Source organism: Odontesthes bonariensis, chromosome 19 (genome assembly GCF_027942865.1).
Source record: "Odontesthes bonariensis isolate fOdoBon6 chromosome 19, fOdoBon6.hap1, whole genome shotgun sequence".
Classification (NCBI taxonomy): domain Eukaryota; kingdom Metazoa; phylum Chordata; class Actinopteri; order Atheriniformes; family Atherinopsidae; genus Odontesthes; species Odontesthes bonariensis.
In genome coordinates this window covers 25,158,254-25,179,788 of record NC_134524.1, presented here as the reverse complement: position 1 = coordinate 25,179,788, position 21,535 = coordinate 25,158,254, and the positions used below count along the sequence as shown (strand labels likewise).

At 41.1% G+C, this 21,535-nt stretch overlaps 1 protein-coding gene across 1 annotated transcript; it reads left to right on the top strand.

The window, feature by feature from the left end:
* The first annotated feature begins 4,512 nt into the window (after positions 1-4,512).
* LOC142368751 (uncharacterized) lies at positions 4,513-21,310 on the top strand. The gene is made up of 3 exons (XM_075450930.1): positions 4,513-4,613; positions 6,518-6,572; positions 20,427-21,310. Exons 1-3 carry the CDS (start codon positions 4,513-4,515, stop codon positions 21,039-21,041), a joined length of 771 nt encoding a protein of 256 aa, XP_075307045.1. The 3' UTR covers positions 21,042-21,310.
* The last annotated feature ends 225 nt before the right edge of the window (positions 21,311-21,535 follow it).

Genomic DNA, 21,535 nt, shown 5'->3' with positions numbered 1-21,535 from the left:
AGTCCCATTTTAAGATCTAATCATGAAATATGGCATATTGTGTACGTTAAACAAATCAAATCACATGTTTTGGCTGCACACTTCTATCAAAAAGCCAAATGATACTCAGATAAGTCTGGAAAGAACCATTCTACATTTGCCATTGATCATCAAACTTTTTAAATCACAAAAGATTTCAGCAAAACTACAGAAAGAAGTTAAGAAAACTGCAGCTTTAGTGGGAAATGTGACAGGATGGCCAAAAAGTGCCCCAAAAGGTTAGAAAAGAGGAAGAAAAGGGCCCAGAAGTATGTTTCACACACAGCTAAAAGGATAAAGCTCCATTTTATTTGGCCATCTGGCCGGCTTATTGAAATCTATAGCTGAGGTTGTGTTTCTGGGATGGTTTAACGCTTTAACGGTTAGCGTTAGCAGGCCGGGCTAACTGTGAATAGCAGCCAGGTTATCTGAACTTTTTACTCTCTGCTGCATGTTCTGACTGCCCGTGTCCAGGAGCAGGAATCAAACCAATGACACAGAGCACTTTGAAGACATTTCTGCTAACGTCTGACCGCTAAATTCATTCTTTTCTGGACTCACCTGCATGCAGCTCTGTTGCTATGCTACCAGATGTTCCGAGATGTTCCGAGATGAGCCGAGATGTTCCGAGATGAGCCGAGATGAGCCAAGAGAGTCTGGCTGCAGACCTGCACTGTCAGGACCCTGTTGCAGACCGTCACATGCACTGTGAGGACCGGAAGTGCACTGTGAGGACCGGAAGTTGATTCGAAGCCTTTCAAAATAAAAGCGTGTGTATCGGAAGCACGTATTTTTAAACGATTTTAAACGCTATATTTTTCAAGAGGTCCTCACAAATTAATTAATTAGTTAACAGTACGACATAAAATCTATCAATTCCCGGTCTATTGTTTTTATTTGTATTGTAAACTTTTGTTTGGTCACTGCACACATTTTCTCTTAGGCTAATATTCATAAGCCAACATCTCACAAGATGCCATAGCCATCTGTACATTTTATTGTGTACTATAGAGTAAGTAAGTCACTGCTATTTTATTATCATTTCATTTTGACTTTATCACACTGCTCTTTATATATATATATATATATATCATCAACTTTATTTCCAGACTCGGGGTCCATTTTCAAAAATTAAAAAAACACAGTACATAGACAATACATAAAGACAAACAGAAACACACTTATAAAAGACACTTGTACCAGTGTTTCCACATATATGACTGGTATCGCACCGCACTAAGCACAGGATTTGACAGGAGCCTAATAATTTGATTCCATGAACCATCCAATCTACAGATAAAACTATACATTAAAATCCTCAACAATGCATGGAATGTGTTGACCCCAACACCACAAAACAATTCGCTTGCACTGCTCCACCTGGGCTTCTTAAGCAGAATGCGCAGCCCATCATTATATGCGACTTGAAGTTTCTGCAGGCTACCCTTTTTATACTTAGCCCACAGGGGGGCAGTATACAGGGGGGTGCAGTATGCCTTGAACAGGCTAATTTTAACATTATCAGTGCACCAGTGAAACTTCCTAACCAGCATGTTAGCTTGTGCATATAACATGCGGCGCTGCCTGAAGATGTCATCATCATCGCACATTTGGTCAGTAATTATATGTCCCAAGTACTTTGTTTTGTTATTTACAGGTAAAACCTGCCCTGCCAGATAAAAAGAAGGAAAAGTGAGATCCTTGTCCCCCTTACTTTTACATATAAGTACAACACTTTTCTTGCAGTTGTATTTAACATTAAAAGTCAATCCATAATTGGAACAAACGTGTAGCATTTCTTGCAGCCCAGCACTGCTGGGGGAGAAGATGGCTAGATCATCGGCATACATGAGATGGTTTAGCAGTGCATTCCCAACCATGCATCCTGTCCTACAGGCCCTCAGTTGCTCAGACAGGTTATTCATATAAATATTAAAAAGAGCGGGAGAGAGTAATCCACCCTGTCTGACCCCATTTCCCACCCCAAACGGTGTAGAGAGCACCTCCCCCCATTTGACCTGCATGGTCTGGTTGGCATACCAGTATGACAGGATCCTAATTATACTGTTGGGGACACCCCTCTGTCTGAGTTTTAAAAACAATTTAAAATGATTTATTCTGTCAAATGCCTTAGACGCATCAATAAAACAAATTAAAATGGAGGAATTCTGTGTTCTGTACATCTCCACCATCTCCTTAAGAGCAAAAATACATTGATCAGTGCCATGCTTCGGCTTAAAGCCAAACTGATTATCTGTAGTACTAATAGAGCTATCAAGTCTATCAAGCAAAATTCTTTCCAGGACCTTGGATAACACACTGGCTAGTGCAATAGGCCTATAGTTATCCAAGCTCCCCACCTTGCCCGCCTTGTCCTTAATAACAGGCACCAGTGTAACAGACAACATAGTATGAGGCAAAATACCATGAATCATGAGCCCTGTAAAGCATATTGCTAGAAGAGTTGCAACTCTTGGGCTAGCAAGCTTGAGGTGCTCAGCAGTGATCATATCCTGACCACTAGCTTTGTTATCAGCTAGCTGTGTGATAGCGTGCTGGACCTCCCTACATGTAATTCCCACAGTGTCACTATTAGCAATATTGTCAACCATGTATACATCACTTTTAACACAGTTAAATAGTTCAGAGTAGTGTTGCTTCCACAACTCCGCTATATTGCTGGCCCCAGACACCCCTTCAATGGAACATGGCAGTGGTGTATTGACCCGGTTTATATTCTTCACCTCCTTCCAGAAACCATTGACGTCTTTACCAAGAAGTTTCTCAGCCATAGCGTCTGCTCTCATTGCTTGCTCATGCTTACTGATATATCTAATTGCATATTTATACCTCGCATTAGTGTACTTTTTGTGGTCCAAGGCCGGCCCGTGTCTGGGCCTACCTGCCAGAACCCAGGCCTTGTATGCATTTTTGGCTTCTGCATGAAATGCACTCACATACTTATTCCACCCTGGCTTACTGTTCTGTCTTTTATTAGAACAAGTAAAGAAAGGCCTACTGGCTTCATACAGTGCTCTAGTAATGGAATTATACATACTACACAAGTCTTCTCTATGTGAGCTATCATTACAGTTTACATTAGAACACAGGATTGCATTCCTGGATAAGAATGTGTGCTTTAAAAAAATATCAGTTTTCTCAGAGTACAAAAACACATCTTCTCTTGTGAGCTTAGTCCAGTCCAGCCTAGCATGAGAAACACTATTCGCTTCTTGTGACAACTCTGGGAGATTATCACAGTCCAGTACCATAACCAGAGGGATATGATCAGCCATTGTAACCTCATACACAATCTCCATAGATGTTATTGCAGTATGTGCATCAGCCGTGCTTATGCAGTGGTCAAGCCATGATGTTGAATGCCAGGCCTCACTAATGTAGGAATAACTTCCTGCAGGAAGGAGTTCATGGCTGGATATTACAAGATTATTCTCATTACAAAATTGTCTTATATGCTTTGCAAATAGGGAGCCTTGATCTGATATGTCAGCGTTCATATCTCCAACTATAAACACACTTGTGGATGAACTGACAGAAATAAAAGAATTAATAAAAGCAAGCCTATTTAAATATTCATCCTCGTTTTGCTGTGACTCATATGGTGTGTACACATTAAGGATGACAAAGTCTTTGTTATTCACTCTTATCTGGACAGCAATGCACCAGTCAGCATCCAGTCTAATGACCTTAACGACGGGGTCCAACTTTTTATGCCACATGATGGCCACACCCCCTGCAATTCTTCCTCTTACTATCCCCATTGATAGGTCCCTGGTAGACTCGCCTGCGCCATGAAAATTGGCATTAAAAGAATTTAGTTGTCCCAATTCCTGTTTAGGTAAAAACGTTTCTTGTAAGCATAAAATGTCACAACTCTGCAGCAGTTTGTCAACCACAGCACGTCGGGCTTTATCGCCTGCGCTGTTGCCCAAACGTAGCCCACGGCAGTTGTAAGATCCAACTCTCATGCAGTGGAATTACACAGTGTGGCAGCAGCCCCACTCAGAACACCAGAGTCAGAGAGAGGCCTTGCTGTGGTAGCCCCCAATACATTCGCTTTGCGTGGCTCGTAATAACGCCTCACAACAGAGCCCTCCGGCCATAGTTCTGGATCGTACATTTCCTCAATTTCATTGCATTCCGCAGATACTTTAAATGAGCTGTATCGATTGCCCGCAGTGGTAATGCGTTGACAGTTCACGCTACGCCCCAGTTGGCCACTCAGGTATTTAGCCAAGGTCTCTGCATTAAGGTCCGGTGAGAATTTAGTAGCAAAAAGACTTACCAGTTTAGTGCGGATCACACTGATATTCCCTTGCGTTCCAGTGCCAACAATAGGCTTAGACGTCTTCCGTGCGGGTTTACCAGCACCCACTGCGATTTGTCTCCCAGCATGATTTTTCCGCGGTCGGCCCCTTTTCACCACACCGCTCCAGTCTGGTGAATTAACCATATTCCCTTCTGGAGTCGGGCATGATCGAGCGGTGGTCCCACTCCTCGCCCCTTCCTTGCCACAGACACCCCCGTCGCCCGAGGTCAAGCCAGTGCGAGGGGATTCAGGCGGACGAGCACAGGTGGGTTTCGGTAGAGAGCCAGAAGCGCACCCCATCCTCCTCTCCTAATATATATATATATATATATATATATATATATATATATATTATATTTGGTTCTATTATATTTGGTTCTATGTCTATGCCAATTATGTTCTTGTGCTGCTGGAACACCTTCGTACCACTAAATAGTACCCTAACTCTTGATATCTACAGTATAATCTTAGTCAAATTATTAAGGGATCAATGAGAAAACATAAAAAACACACCAAGTCACAACATGATCAAATGTTCTGTAGTGCTTATTCAGTCAAACATTCACAATATGACAAAAAATCTTTGTTTTTGTCGACTACCTGTTCACAAAATATCAACATGTCGTTAATATTGTGAAATATCATTTTGAAAGGCTCCAGGATCGCTTCTCTTTCATCCTCGTCCAGTTCTTCGTTCCACAACCTCCCATATTGTAGAGCAGCCTCTGCCTGCTCCTCTTCCCCCATGCCCAGAACGTCAGGCAGGTCCACTCTGGCAGACAACAGTGGTTTGTTGGCCTCAGCCCACTCTGCTGCATGTCTGCAATTTTGAAGAATGCGATCTTCAACTGAGTCCTATGGAAAAGACAGAAAGAAAGATGTCTGTACCATAGCTGCCACACCAACAGTATCTGACCAATAGATACTGTGCAAAAGCTTACGCCTTCCACTGGTGTGTCCACATCAGCAAGTCTGGCTCTCTTGGAGACCTCTGCCTGCTGCTCTTCTTCCTGAGTACTCAACTATTAATATGAATACATGCATTATACATACTTTATACTCTTACCTGAATTTGTAGTCCAGTTTTCTCTGTCCAGTTGCCAGGATTTAGTGACTGGGGTAGGTTTCTAAAAGACGGAAAGTGAGGTGTCAGATGTTCTTCACTGCAACCTACATTCCCTTAATTTTCCTTTTACCCTTTTACAAACCAAACCACAACCTGCCAGAAGTTAGTAGCGTAGCGTTGGCTAATACTTATGAGTACAAACTAACAGACAAATACATTATGCTTACCTTTAAATAAAATGCCACCTTTTGTATGTGCCTCTAAGTGGCTCTGCAGCTTTTGCTGGTTTAAATTGTAGGCACAGAGGGCAGTGAAACAGTTTGCAACATGACGTGCAACGTTCGGTTTTGGGCGTAGTGCCGGCGGTTGTTATTGAAATATGCATCTGTAAGAGACAAATAATGTCGTAATAAGTAGAACTAAATTATATATATATATATATGTATATATATATATATATATATATATATATATATATGTATATATATATATATATATATATATATATATATATATATAAATGGCGCATTTAAGTGAGCACTATCAATACGATAACAACACTAAAGACTAGCCAAAAGTAAAAAACCTGATTCTTTAAAATTAATATAACTTTACAGTATATAGTTATTGAAATATGCATCTGTAAGAGACAAATACTGTCGTAATAAGTCAAACAAAATTATACAACTGAGCACTATCGATACGATAACAACGCTGAAGACTAGCCAAAAGTTAAAAAAAAAAACCTGATTCTTTAAAATTAATATAACTTTAGAGTATATAGTGTGCAACGTAACGTTCCAGTGAATAAAGACTGTTTCTGTTTCTTTGTATGAAAGAAAGTTGTTTTCACTCGACTTAAACTCACCTTGCCGTCTCCACAGTTCAAATGGGGAACGAAAAATACGTGCTCCTCGCTTGTAGCTTCGGGTCCTCACAGTGCAGGTGACGTCACAGTGCATGTCTGCAACTAAGGGTCCTGACAGTGCAGGTCATGGGTCCTGACAGTGCAGGTCTGCAGCCAGACGCCTCTCAGATGAGCCGAGGCTTCGCAGTGTGTGTCGGGTAATGGGCCGTTTCTCAATGTGCGTATTTGTCTGTAGTGATGTTTCCAACAGGGTCTTGACTCTGAAGCGCGTGTCCAGTAACTTCGAGAGAGTCTGTCTGCAGACCTGCGCATGAGGACCGGAAGTTGATTCGAAGCCTTTCAAAATAAAAGCGAGTGAACCAGAAGCACATATTTTTAAACGTTTTTAAACGTTATTTTTAAAGGTTACGCACTAGACCAGGGCCGTTTCTCACTATGTGTACTTGTCTGTGCTTGCGTACTCGTGTACTTCTGAAACGTCATCACCGAAGGACCAAGTACTGTTCCAATTCAAAGTACGCATCCAGAGCAGAGTGGTTAGAGAGAGAGTGGCGACACTCCCACAGATTTCAATAGAAAGAAAGGAATGCGGAAGTCACGTGGGTCACGGAGACGCCACAGTTCCAAATAGAGAAGAAAAAAAGGCATCAATATTTCTCGCGGACTGTCAGTGTTTTTTAGGTGAAGTCAAATTATCCTGTCAGACACAGTCTTCCGCACAAATACAGCACCTTATGCCAGCAGGGCCGCAATCTTCTCCAGGGACATCATGTCACACAAAAAGATAAGACACCTCTACACAACATAACGGCAACCGAGGAAGATAAGACAATTTTGTCTTCTCCTCCTCCTTATGCTGAGGCCCGCAGGCTATTGGACGCTCTCCAGAAACAGATGCCTCAAACTGAACCAATTAAGTCAGAGGCACTAACCAACTCTACACCTCCCATGATGGGTAATTTAGTGGTTGTTAAAAATGGCATACTGCAAACAGCTCCATTCCCAGGAGATACTAACTCTCAAACACAAGCAAAAGAGTACCTGAACGTAACGACGCGACAGAGCACTAATCCATTCACCACCAGAACTCTGGAACCTCCGGCCTCAGAACATTCAAGTGATTCATTTGTAACCCGATCATGGGCTACACCATCTGAACCGGTCTACATAAATAGATCAGGGGATGCACATGGTGGTCCCACAGTACGTAACCTGACTTCCGTATTCGAGCAAAGAAAACCGCTTGGACAGGTAAATCGGATTGACCGGTCACAAAGTCAGAATCTGCCACATGTCCCTGCTCAGAAACTGAGTAGTGGCAATATTCACTCTTGCACAGACACCCGTCGGAATTATCATCAGATGCCATTGATAATGGCAACTACTAGTGTTAGTCGCATTACCACCACATATAATCCATTCTCCTTGCAGGACACTGCAATGATTAAATCCCAAATACCAGACATAAATAAAGGGGGGGCACCATGGATTAAGGCATTCTTGGGAGCATGTGCTGGAATAATCCCAGCCCTGGGTGATTTCAGACGAGTATTTGTCTCATGCACGTCATTGGGCATGTTGACAGAAATTGAACGACACTGCCGAACTGATCTCGATCCAGACAGTACGCCCCTCCAGCAGCTTGTATATTTACTCTGGCCACAGATACGAGAGAAGTTCCCTATACATATGAGATCAGCGGAACTGTGCCGAATTCCACCTAATAGAAATGAGAGAGGGACAGCTTATTTGCTCCGGGTAAGAGAATTATGGCAGGATAGAACTGGTGAAGATCCAGCCATAAGTGACACCATTGAGATGCTGTTTAGAGGAGCAGTGGAAGCTTCACTCACTCCCTCTGTGCAATCTAAACTGAAAAAGGTGGTTGGACTAGCAAGCTTGACATATGCATTATGGGCTGCCCACGTCACTCAATACATTGATAATGAAATGGAAGAGCAGGAACAGGACAGAATGGATTTGGCTTCCCTTCAGGCACAAGTGGCAAAATCACAACTTAGAGACATGAGAGTCAAAATAGAAAAAGAAAAAATCAACAGAGTCGGAGAATGGGCCTAAGGGTTCTAACTAAAGATCAGCTGTGCAGCAGCATCATAGTAAATAATGAATCACACAGATTAAAAGCTCTAACAGATAACTGATAACCTCCAAGCTGCTCCATAATGTTATTAGTTGTTCTCTTTGTCATAAAATACTATCACCCTATAAGTGTCTCATCTCAATCCTGCTTCTTCTTCTCTCATTCAGCCTGAGAGCGAGGACAGTCCAAACAATACGTTTATCTACAGACTCTGAGTGATCATTGGCCGGTACTTTAAGAGTACAAGAACTACATATGATAATGGAACATGAATATGATTAAGAGAGATACCAAAGTACTTAGATAAACTGAAAACAGCTTTTCAATGCAAGAATCACAGTGAAGAGATAAGAAGCAATAAAATGTCCAAAATAAATCCAGGAAAACAAGACATTCATACAAGTTGTTGCTGAAATAAGATTTACACAAGCAGAGTGTTCAGAATATTTCCTCCTTTGATTGAAAAAGCTGTTGGAACAAAAACAAATGTTCTACAAAGTGAGACTTTATGATTTCCACCTGAAGCAGGACTGAGATCAGACAGTCAGACCATGTGACATAGGTTGAACAATCAGGATTTAACAGCAAGGCCAGACAGTCAGATATCAAACAGCCGGTTATCATCTTAAAGTAGTAAAGGTTAGCCATCATTATTTCAGAGATCATATTAACATAACTCCAAAAATTTAGCTTATCTAAATAGATCTCCTCTGCCTCTCTTCACCAATTCTGAGTTGATAGTTATCAATATCCATATACCATTTAACTATTTAACTGCAGCAGATCTATGAAACAATTAAAATGCTCTCTTAACAAAGCAGCAAAGTGCTTTATAGAGAGGTTTAAAATAGGTTAGATTATTAGGATATTAACAAAAATGCAACAAAAGGCGCTACAGGCAGATACCACCAATAGCTTTCTTAAAGAGGAAAACTACAGCTGCAGTGAGACTGATTCATAACAAGACAAGATAAGTTTTGTTTTTATGACGCATTCAAAAACAGCCACAGTGACCAGAGGGCCTTACAAGAGAAACAATGTATCAACACGATTAGCAGTTTCTAACCCTGCAGATAAATGATAATTGAATTAAACAGTATAGCATTGGATAGAATGGATGAAATAGAAATAAAATTATGTTTACAGTTAAAGAGATGCCACTCAACCATAGTAACAAACTGAGAATTTTAGAACATTTTAAATAATTAGAGGTCTGAGCCGCTCTGATTGGAAAAGGAAGATCAATCCGTTTATAAGAAAAGTTTTTGTGACCTCAGCCGGCGCCCTGTTAAACACCTACATCAACAAGAAGCAGCTGCTCCAACTGGAAGGCAAGACAATGAAAAAGAGAAATAAGTCATTAAATGGCTTACAAGAGAAATTATTCCAATATTTGGGGTACCATAAGTGATAAGAACAGACAATGGTACTCACTTCTCTTATGAAGAACTAAGAGAAATGGAACAGATGTTTGGAATTGGACATAAGCTCGGTGAAGTCTATCACCAGCTTCACAAGGACGAGTGGAAAGAGCAAATAAGAACCATCAAAAAGGCCCAACAAACTCTGTGCAGACACACAGTTAACTTGGGCTGAAGCTCTCCCTATGATGTTAATTAACCTGAGATTTACTCCAGAATCCACCATGAATGTTGTCAGGTTGTCCCACATGAGGCCTGGGCAGGGAGAAAAGACTCTGTCCATTTACTACTGCACCAACAGGCTCACCCCCTGTTCTACGACAGTATGAAAACTTGTGGGAATAAGTGAAACAACTTAATAACACGGTGATGAGTATATCTCAACATGTTACAGAAATGCTCACTAAGGAACAGGACCGCCATACTTCACCTGGTGAAGTAGGAAACTGGGTCCTAAAGACAGTCAACAAAGTAACTGGTCCTCTCCTCTGTGGACGGGACCAAACAAGGTAGCTGCAGCTACATCGGATTGTGTAAAGGTATGGTTGATAGGAGACAGACTGAGTTACTGGAGCCACAAGACTCACTGTACTCATGCTCCAGATCCCACCGAAAGAACACTGACTGAGGAACCTCACCTACTGACAAAGACTGCATCACTGGGACTAAAACTCTGAACAGACCACTGACGATGAAAGGGAAGAAAACACAGCGTTGGAGATTAGACTGTAGTACCACAGTGGCAGTAACATCAATGGTTACAATCAAACCAAATGTAGACATTTTCAAATCCAGGTTAAAAACATTTCTTTTCTCATGTGTCTATGCTTGAAATATTTTTTAACTTATCTAGACTGTTGCCTGATTTTAAATTCATTTAAATGATTTTATTTGTTTCTCTTTATATTATTTTATGTATTTTTAATGCTTCTTCCACTCCCTGCTGCAATGCTTTTATTTTATGTAAAGCACTTTGAACTGTTTGTACATGAAATGTGCTATACAAATAAATTTTATTTGATTTGATTTGATATTCATTAATTCTATTTAGCAATCTGTATGATAATCTTTCTAAGGCAGCAAGTTTTCCCAGGGATCTATACCAATTAGTCAGAGAGGGGATAGATGGACCCTTCCACTCTCCCACCAACAGCTTTCTCCCCAGCATAACAGCTGTCTGCACCCATTGCGACAGGGAGGAGGGCAAGTGGACCAGTGATGACGAGTCCCCGAGAATATAGAGCTTGCTACAAAAGGAAAAACTTTGTGAACTGATGACCAGTACTCTGGAATTTTTGGACACTCCCAAAGCACATGTACTTATGTGCCATTATCTCCCTTACATTTCCAACACACCGGGGTATCTGACAAACCAACCCTGTACAGTCTATATGGTGTCCAGTATACTCTGTGTAAAATCTTAAATTGAACCAGTCTCGTTCTTAGTTCCCTTGACATTTTTTTCCCATTCCTAAGAATCGAATTCCATTCCTCATCTGTGAGACTGAGGTTCAAATCTGTTTCCCAGGATTTCTTAAGAGACATAATATTAGAGTCCAAGGCAGTCAACAACATTCTATAGTAAACAGAGGCTTCATGCCCTTGACCAAACACCTTTTTTTAATCTCCTACAGTGTAGTGCATGTTGCAGGAATAGAAGTGGATAAACCAAAAGTCTTCAGCAATAAATGTCGTAATTGTAAATATTTCCAAAAGTCTTGTCTGGATAATTTAAGTTCCACCACCAGTGTTTCAAGGGACTTTAATGAACCATTCTCATAGAAGTCGCCTATTATCCCTTTTTGATACCAGGACTTCCAGAAAAAGGGCGTTTTACCTATGCGAAGTTTAGGATTATACCAAACACTGGCAGATTTATGAAGACGTGGGTCAAATTTAAAAAATTTAGATTTCGTTTTCCACAACCATTTCATATGGGAGAGAACCGGATGCGACTGGTTCTGAGGAGCAAGGTTAATTGATAGACAGCTAGACAATGCAAGTGGCAGACGCGCTACTGTCTCAAGAGTGAACCAAGGTGGAGCTCTTTCAGGGGGCAAAAACCAATGTGCCAAATGTCTAAGAGAAAAGGCGTAGTGATAGTTACGTAGATTAGGTATACCTAGGCCCCCATTGTCTGTCAGTCTTTCACCCCTATCTTGTTCAAATTAAATCCATTTGCCTTAAAAAGAAGAAAATTCTTTGGCATTACCATCCATCATGTTATCTATGTGAATGTTAAAATCCCCGGTCAAGATGAAATGGTTAAAATCAGTTGAAATAACAGACAATAATTCAGAAAATTCATCAATAAAACTTGCACAATATCCTTGAGATCTGTAAATGATTAAAGGGGAACTCCGGGGCATTTGAAGCGTGTTCCCATTGCTAGAGGTTGTCAAATAATGATAGTAGGACACAGAGAGGTGCAAATCTGCGCTCCCTGTGTGGAGATCGCTCTGTCCGCACAGCATGTCATGCGAGGCTAATACGCGGCGGCTAAGGGGCAAGAGCTAACCCTTCCACGTAAAACAACAACTTGCACACTGCAGAAACGTCACACCACTTTATAAACCATCCGACAATAAAGTCACAAGCCTTACCATCAAAACCATATGCATGGTTCTCACATTACTGGCATGGGGACGTTACAAAACAACTTTATAAACAGCATGTAACTCACCGGCTGGTTGTAGGCTCGCGCATGTGAAAGCCCAAAAGAGTCGACGGAGAATAATCCCATTTACAAAACGATTATATTCTCTAGAAAAACTACGTTCAAGTATTTAAAACATTACAAGAATATTACTGGGCATGTATTGTTGTAATGTTTTAAATACTTGAACGCAGTTTTTCTAGAGAATATAATTGTTTTGTATATGGGATTATTCTCCATAGACTCTTTTGGGCTTTCACATGCGCGCGCCTACAACCAGCCGGTGAGTTATATGCTGTTTATAAAGTTGTTTTGTAACGTCCCCATGCCAGTAATGTGAGAACCATGCATATGGTTTTGATGGTAAGGCTTGTGACTTTATTGTCGGATGGGTTATAAAGTGGTGTGACGTTTCTGCAGTGTGCAAGTTGTTGTTTTACGTGGAAGGGTTAGCTCTTGCCCCTTAGCCACCACGTATTAGCCTCGCATGACAGGCTGAGCGAACAGCGCGATCTCCACACAGGGAGCGCAGATTTGCACCTCTCTGTGTCCTACTATCATTATTTAAGAACCTCTAGCAATGGAAACACGCTTCAAATGCCCCGGAGTTCCCCTTTAAGAACAGGATTTTAGGAACACCCTTTAAAATAAAACTAAGATATTCAAAAGAAGTGAATTCACCAAATGTGATCTCTTTACACTTGAATGTATCTTTAAATAAGGCAGCTTCCCCCCACCTTTCCTCCCATTTCGGCATTTATCCATAAAACTAAAGTTTGGGGGGGGCTGCTTCATTAAGAACAGCAGCACAAAAAAAAAGAAAAAAAAGAAATGACCAAAATATGGTGTTCATATCCTTAAATATGAACCATAATACACTCCTGCAAAGTACCACCTCATAGTGTCAATAGAGAAATGTGACCCAAGGATGTTTCCACATAAAGGGAGATACAATATTAAAGTTTTTCCATTAACAAGCCCAAAAAACCCTTCAAAGGTGGTAGGAGGCAGTGTTGCTGGATGGCGCGGTTACTCTATGTTTTCCATCATTCATGCATCCCTCGTTGGGTTTAGGTAGTAACATTTTGCTAGGGTTAGACCTCAAGATGACTTTGTTAAGGTTAGAAAATCATCATGGTTGGGGCTGAAAAACATTCTTTGTACTACATGACCATTACCACAATGGTAACCATTTTTTTTTTATAATTTACAGGCTCTCATTATTACTTGGAAGTTGCATATTCTTCAAAAATTTAAAGGTAGTTTTGGGGAAGTTTCTTGGTGTTCTATTCAATTGATTATTTTTCTTTGGGTTTAAAAGGTTATGTATTCTGTAAATGAAGACTTTCCAAAGGTAGGTAGGGAAATGAATAAACAACTAATGTAACTTAATCAAAACTAAAAACAGAACTTTAGTTGGCACGGAGTTAAACAAAACTCTATGGCAAACAACAACGACAAATTGATATAGAAAAAAAGGAGACCCAGGAGAATACTGAGAGGCGTTTTTAATCTTGGAAAGGTGCTGTAATATGTTAACTCCTGTTAACATAAACTCCTCTCGCATGCTAAATATTTCAGTGTGCAACTTTTGTGACCGCACAGACAGGTGGTCTTATAATAGTTCCCTTCCCCTCAATGTGTAAGCAAAGCAGCTCACTTAAATTGTTGTTTCTTATCTAGGGGTCTTGTCAAAGATCATGGATGTTGGCACTTGTTCTTAGTTCAATTTTGTAACATTCAGTCCTCTGTTCTTTAATATAGTCAGAGAATAACAAAACATGTGTGCACAAACATGCAAAAAGTGGTATTTGCAAGGTTAGCGCTGGAGTTGTCTTGCTGGTGTTTCCTGTTGCCTGGTTATCAAAGAGGAATTTGTGTGTACATTAACATGAGATGAACATCACATCGATTTTGATTGTCAGTGGAGAAAACAACTCAATCCCATGCTACTTTGTGACTTCATCAATAACTCTGAAAATTGTTTTGACCAGAGTGGCAGAGATTGTATAAGGTGTGACTGACATACAGTGGATTACCTTTGTTTTATTCTTTTACTAGAGTTATGACTGAAATTACAAAAAAAAAGAACAGCAGCACTTGTGCTCTCTGTTAACCATGTTTCTGTCAGAAAAAGGAAATCTAAATTGTGTGAAATTATGAAGTCATTAACTAACAGTGACTAATTGGACAGAGATCTAATATTAAGTAAGGCTAGCTTTGTGGAGTTTACACCGGTCTCTGATGTAATCTGAGTTGTACATGGTACCGTTAACAGATTAGATAGATTCACCCAGCAGGCTGACTGTTTTCCATTCCTTCTTTTACTAACTAATACAGGAATCCTATTGGGCCCCAGCTTGTTCTCAGAACAGCTGTCAGTAATCGGACTTCTATAGCAGGGACCCTGAACGCATCATGGCATGGTATCTTTGTTTTGTCCTTGAACATCCTGCACATCCCCCTGTGTGTGTGTGTGTGTGTGTGTGTGTGTGTGTGTGTGTGTGTTTGCCTCGCTGCTGTGGCCTTCAGTCTAATCTGTACAGTCATGTTTGGGTTTGCCGTCCCAACAGCATGACGTAAGTGTGCACCAAGTAATCTGCATCCAGCTCTGCTGGTCTGCTGAAAAGTTCAATTCCTTTACCCACAGTAGGAATGGGGCCTGAAATGGAGACCCGGTGTGCTCCATAGTGACACAGTCTCTCTAACAGCAGAGAAAAGTCTTTCTTCAGGATCTCAGAGCCAGTCTTCCTTCTCAGAATATCTAAAGACCCTGTGTGGACGATGATCCTCGTGCCATCTGGATGAGTAGACAGAATGGTCGGCAAAATATCTATCAGTTCCCTGACTGATGCATCAGAAAAAGTTATATTTTCCGTCTTTGCCATTCTGACATGCTGTGTTATAGAGTCCCCGATCAGAATGGTGTCTATTCCTTTCTGTGTGGAGGTGTGGATTGCTTCTGTAGTCCTCACCTTGGTTGTTGGATTTGGCCTTCTCCTGATGATCTGGTCAGCCCTTGGCTGAGGTTTGGGGCCATTTCCCTTGTTTTCATTCATGTTTGGGTTACATTCATCATCACACACTCTATTTTGAGTCAACGGATCGTATCTATTATGTACTGCATGTACTCTCATGCTGAAGACCAGCATTTATCTGACTATTTTGCCACTTTTAATTGGAGTGTGAGTACATGCTATTGCACACATTTTTTTATATATTGATTAAGCAATAAGCACATCGTGATTAATGGTGTCAAAAGCACGCTTTAAATCAAGAAATACAGCAGCTACAAAGCCACCCTGATACAACAAGCTCTTTAGGTTTTCTAGGAAATAACAGGCAGCTGTCTCTGCTGAATGGAATTTACTAAATCCAAACTAAATCCAAAGAGTTGCATGGCCATTATTTCAGTGTTCAGTCAGCTCTGTGGTAACCAGGCTTGTCCCGATCCGATATTTGCAAAAAAATGCCTATGGGCCGGCATGGAAAGATGCCGATCCAGACTCCCGATCCTGTTTTTTTTTTAAGTCCACATTTTCCAGCACACCTTCAACACACGAGCATTAGCATCTCCTAACCCACAGGTGTCCTAACCATTAAAGGGCCATGTATACTCTCGCAGCAGTGTGTCGCAGTGAGCTTGTCGCAGACACAACGCAGTTATTTTTTGATTTATGCCTACTTTTGAAGCGCGGTCTACGCTATGTTAATCCCACGCCACAACGCAAGATGGACAATCACGAACAAACTAGGATTGTGGGTGCGGTGGGTGGCGACTGGACGAATGCGCACTTTGATTGAGATGCAGCTGATCAATCTAGAAAAAGAAGAAATATTGCTACTACTGGAGCTGGCAGAGAGGCGAAAGAATCGTCACGGTTAGCACGGTTAGCATCACCATTAGCCGGTTAGCAAACCGGAAATACGCATAGTGTAGAGCGGATGTAGAGTTGACCAATCAGAGGCCTCCTTTCTCTCCTCCCTGCGACGATATCTGCGGCACTGTCTGCGGTGAGTTACAATTTTGGGGAGGTGCACCAGAGTGTCTGCGTAAGGGGCGGGGGCATGTCTGCGTTAACTGCGACACATACTCAGACGACATAAACCGCCCTTTAGACGGCCAAGTTACCGGTAAAAATGTCAGCTGTGTGGGATTATTTTACCCTAAAAGACGAAACAGATGAAGAGGTGGAGTGCAAAGTGTGGAGGAGATTGGGGAGTAGAAGTCACTTTTGTTTTTAAATAGTTCACAATACTATTTGCACTGATTCTTTTTTTTTAAAGCCTTGGTTTACACTTGTTCAAGAGCAGAGTACTGATGCTGAGTTAATAGACTATTTTCTACACAGGTTGTTTGTGTGATTTGCTTTTTTAATACAGTTTACATCAGTTAACAGTAAAAAGTGCAAATTATACTGTAAACTTTACAGTATAATTTACACTTTTTACTGTTGACTGATGCCATCTCTGTTTGTTATTTTTAATTTTGTCAATTTTGTGTTTATCCCTGAATAAACAGGAAAACCCTTTTCAACATGAGTCTGACAACTAAGTTAGTAGGCTAAATAACTTTAAACTTTAATACGATAGGCCGGTATCGGCCAGTATCAGTATCGGATCGAAAGTGCAAAAACCTGGATCGGGACATCCCTAGTGGTAACCCATTTCTCCACTACTTTGGAAATTCTAGGTAAAATACTTATGGGTGGATAGATTTTGTCGGCCTTAAAGACGGGGGTGACCCGAGCAATCTTCCATGTCGATGGTACCGTTCCTTGTTTTATGGATAGATTTACAACTTGTGCAACTGGGTCAGCAAGAGCCTGTTTATTGGTCTTTAAAAGGTCACTAATAAGACCAAATGAATCTCTGGCCTTTTTAGAGATGAAATATGTGAGCATTTAAAGGGCTTCGCAAGTTCCTCAACTGAGCCAATGAAAAATCTATTGATAACTCACAGTAATCTCCAGATTGTCAGTTAGCTCATCATTTACCTGGAGCTGTAGATCACTAAGTTGGGGAAATAACTCATTTAGATTGTTCCATATTAGCTTTTAATCACCATTTGCCCCATTTATGGCCTGAATATAGAATCTGCTTTCACCTTACGGGTCATCCTTAAGACTTTATCTCTATTTTTCATTCATTTTATAATTTTATTGTTCAACTAGGACAGATTATTTCTATGTTTCTTGGATTTACCTTTTTCTCTGTGAATCGTTATAATTTCATTGATTTTTTTAATAAAGTTATCTGAGCTAGCCTCAATGTTGTTATTTTCCAGAATATTAGACCTTCGAGATTTTGGATTTCCTCATTCAGGAATTGTTGCTGGCTTTTGGGTATGAAGTAGAACTGGTGACCTCTGGTGGATGCCATTAAATGCTTCCTCTTAATTTTCCATGAGCACAAGATAAAATTGTGATCTGACAGGCTTGATAATAGATTACAAATCTTAGAGATTATTTCAGGATTATTATTAAATATTAGATCAATTGTTGTATTTGACATATTAGTTATTCTTGTCACTCCTTTTATAATTTGTGTCAAATTGTACTCATCCATCAGCTGTTTATTTTTTTTCTGACTTGATGTCCCAGTTGATATTAAAATCAGCGAGTATGATGATTTCCTTCTTCGAGTTGAGTGATTTAAGATTGTCTGAAGATGATCATAAAACACATCCTTTGCTGAGGTGGATCCACACAAATCATAGTAAAAGACATTGCAGAGCAGAGTGATGCATTTAGACCAATACACTCAGCGTTAACGTCTTTAGGCCACCTTATTAGTTCACGTTGAAACTTCTCTCTGACATAGATTAATACTCCCCCACCTCGCCCTGCTTCTCTAGCCTTTCTAAATACATTATATCCTGGAATGCTGGTAGCTGCTGTAGATGATGATGCTTTTATATATTTTTATAGGCTTTAGTGGTCCCCTAATACTGTATCTGAGTTTTTTTCCCCAAAATTCTGCCTTGGAGCAGAATTACAGCCATTCCCAAAAAAGAGCTTTCCTTAGGATCCTCAGAATGAGCTTTTTAGTCGGGGTGTGGCCTTACTTACGCCTGTGGTATCTTGCGCAAATGTTTTTTGAATCGCTATGGCACGTAGATGAGCTTAATTTGACAATATGACGAACTTGTTAGTGAACAACTCTCCTAACACAGTCAAACATCAAGCAAGTGCTACACAAGACACAGTTACACACAATTATAGAGCGTTAAATTACTTACTCTCGGGAATGAGATCCTTCCCCAAGTGAGAGACGAATGGAGCAGGAGATTGACAAGCATATCGGCGCAGCGTCTGAAGTGATGCGGGCTCTGCACCAGCCCGTTGTGGTGAAGAAGGAGCTGAGGCAGAAGGTGAAGCTCTCGATTTACCGGTCAATCTATGTTCCTACCCTCACCTATGGTCACGAGCTGTGGGTAGTGACCGAGAGAATGAGATCGCAAACACAAGCGGCTTAAATGAGATTCCTCCTCAGGGTGTCTGGGCTCGCCCTTATTGGGCTCGGTATTAGCCCAAGTTCTGGAAACATTCGTCGGTGAAATGTTTGGCGCACACATACACAAATCTCTTCGGTCCTGTCGTCACTTTACCAAAAAAAAACTAAATCCTTCCACTGGCTCTTTAGAGGTTCTGATGCAGGAGCTCTAAACAGATTTTTTACATCCATGTACAGAGCAATGAGATGGCCAAAGAGCTGTGGGCGGGGAAAGGCAGTTCTGGCAAGGCAAGGCAAGGCATCTTTATTTATGTAGCGCATTTCATACCACAGGCAACTCAATGTGCTTTGCATAAAGACAAGGCATTTAAAAGAACAGCATAAAGCAGCAATTTAAAGAGAAAAAATAAAAAAATATTTGTCATAGCCAAACATGGGCTCTGGGAGGAAACAACCTCCACGTCATAATCGGCGGCTTTCCCGATCAGGCCATCTGCATGGTCAAATTTCCAAAGGCGTAGAATAATTTCCATTGCATGGTTTAGGTCTATCGTCATTTTTAGCCACTGGGGGACCGCAGGCAGGCTAGCTGAACTCATATTAATGTTAAACAACCTTAAAAAGTGAAAATTTCATGCCTTTAATAAATGTTCCATTTGCTCAGTTTGTGTTTTCCTGGTTAAAAACAGCAAAGTGTTTCCTGGTTTCATTTCCTCTCTCTGAGCTGCAGATGTGCTTAGACTCAACATGTGCTGCAGGCTGAATGATCTGCTGGAAGAAAATCAGCGGGCAGACTGTTGTGCTGGGACGTTTTCTGGCTCTCAGTCTGCAGATTTGAGAGGTTCGGGAGCTAATCTTCATTATTTGTGTTTAAAGTCTCTGGGTTACATGAATTGAACCTGGTGGTGGTAATATTTTGGGTCTTTAATGGTTAGATGACAGGTTTGTAGAGTTGTTTTAACAAAGAGAAACAAAGGTTGAGTTAAAACAGACTGTGTTTCCCTGATGGTTGTTGAGCTGAACGGCTGCAGACCTCTGAGTTGTAAGCTGGAACAGAGGGTTAGTGTAAAGAATGTCATGTATTACCACCTCTGTTACTTTTATTCCTTTAAACCAGTGGTCATCAACCTTTATCAGCCCAACCTCTACATGGTGTTTAAGTGAACAACTTGGACAAGACTCTGGTTCCTTCCATCATTTAGAAATATTGTAGCTCAAGTTCCTTTTCAGAGTTTCATCATGACAAAAAGAATTAGTAAAAGAGCAAAAAGCAAGAGTTTACTGCTTAAAAAGCTGAACGTGTGCAGAACTCATCAGAGCACAGTGCTGATAGCTGAGGGCACTTATAAACGCACCCTCAGTGTTCACGTTTGATCTGAGATATTGAGACCTGTGTGGCTCGGTCTGTACAGGTCCAGTTAGAATATGTTGGTTAGCGTAGGTTAGCTTAGAGAAATCTTTTGTGTGAACTTCAAAAGGATCTAAGTCTTCTTCCTCTCTGTCATTGCAGAAACATGGAGCCCAAGAGGGATCCAGATGGCACTGCTGTAAGGACTGTGGGAAAGTTATCAAACAATCAAATCTGAGGTATCATCAGAGGCTTCATACTGGAGAGAAGCCATACAGCTGTGACCAGTGTGGGGCAGCTTTCACTGCATTATCTAGTCTAAAGACACACAAATGTATTCACACAGGAGAGAAGCCTTACATTTGTGGTCAGTGTGGGGCAGCTTTCACTAGATTATCTCATCTAAAGACACACCAACATATTCACACAGGGTTGAAGCCTTTCAGCTGTGGCCAGTGTGGGGCAGCTTTCACTCAATTATCTCATCTAAAGACACACCAATTTATTCACTCAGGAGAGAAGCCTTTCAGCTGTGGTCAGTGTGGGGCAGCTTTCACTCGATTATCACATCTAAAGACACACCAACGTATTCACTCAGGAGAGAAGCCATACAGCTGTGGTCAGTGTGGGGCAGCTTTCACTACATTAGGTAGTCTAAAGAGACACCAACGTAGTCACTCAGGAGAGAAGCCATACAGCTGTGGTCAGTGTGGGGCAGCTTTCACTACATTAAGTAGTCTAAAGAGACACCAACGTATTCACACAGGAGAGAAATGATTGGCTTAAATCAAGAACAATTTTTACGGCAGATAAGCAAACATTCACCTGGGAGCAGCAACTGGAACTACCAATCAGAAGGCTTGCATTTGTTCAGATTAAAAATCTTCTTTGTGGATTACCACCTTCTCTTGTCAGGACTTTAGTTCTGAATGTTCTGTGGGGAGCACATGTTTGAAGAACCATTAGCCGCTTTCGGACTGCAGGAACCTTTAGCAGTTCTAATAACCTTTTAATCCACGGGGCCGTTTTCTCCCGTGTTCGGACATACAGGAACTCGGGCTATCTCCCTTAGTTCTTATAACTATTTAGTTCCTTCTCTGAGGTCAGGTCTTTTCATGGTTCCATAGGAACACATCTGACGGAGGTGTTTGGTGGTCGGTAGCTACGCCCCATGTCATGCTATCACGGCTGAAATGTTTCCTCATACGGCACAGACACAACCTGCGGGTGTTTAATAAGTTAAACTTACACTTTGTCTCCTTTGTCTGCAG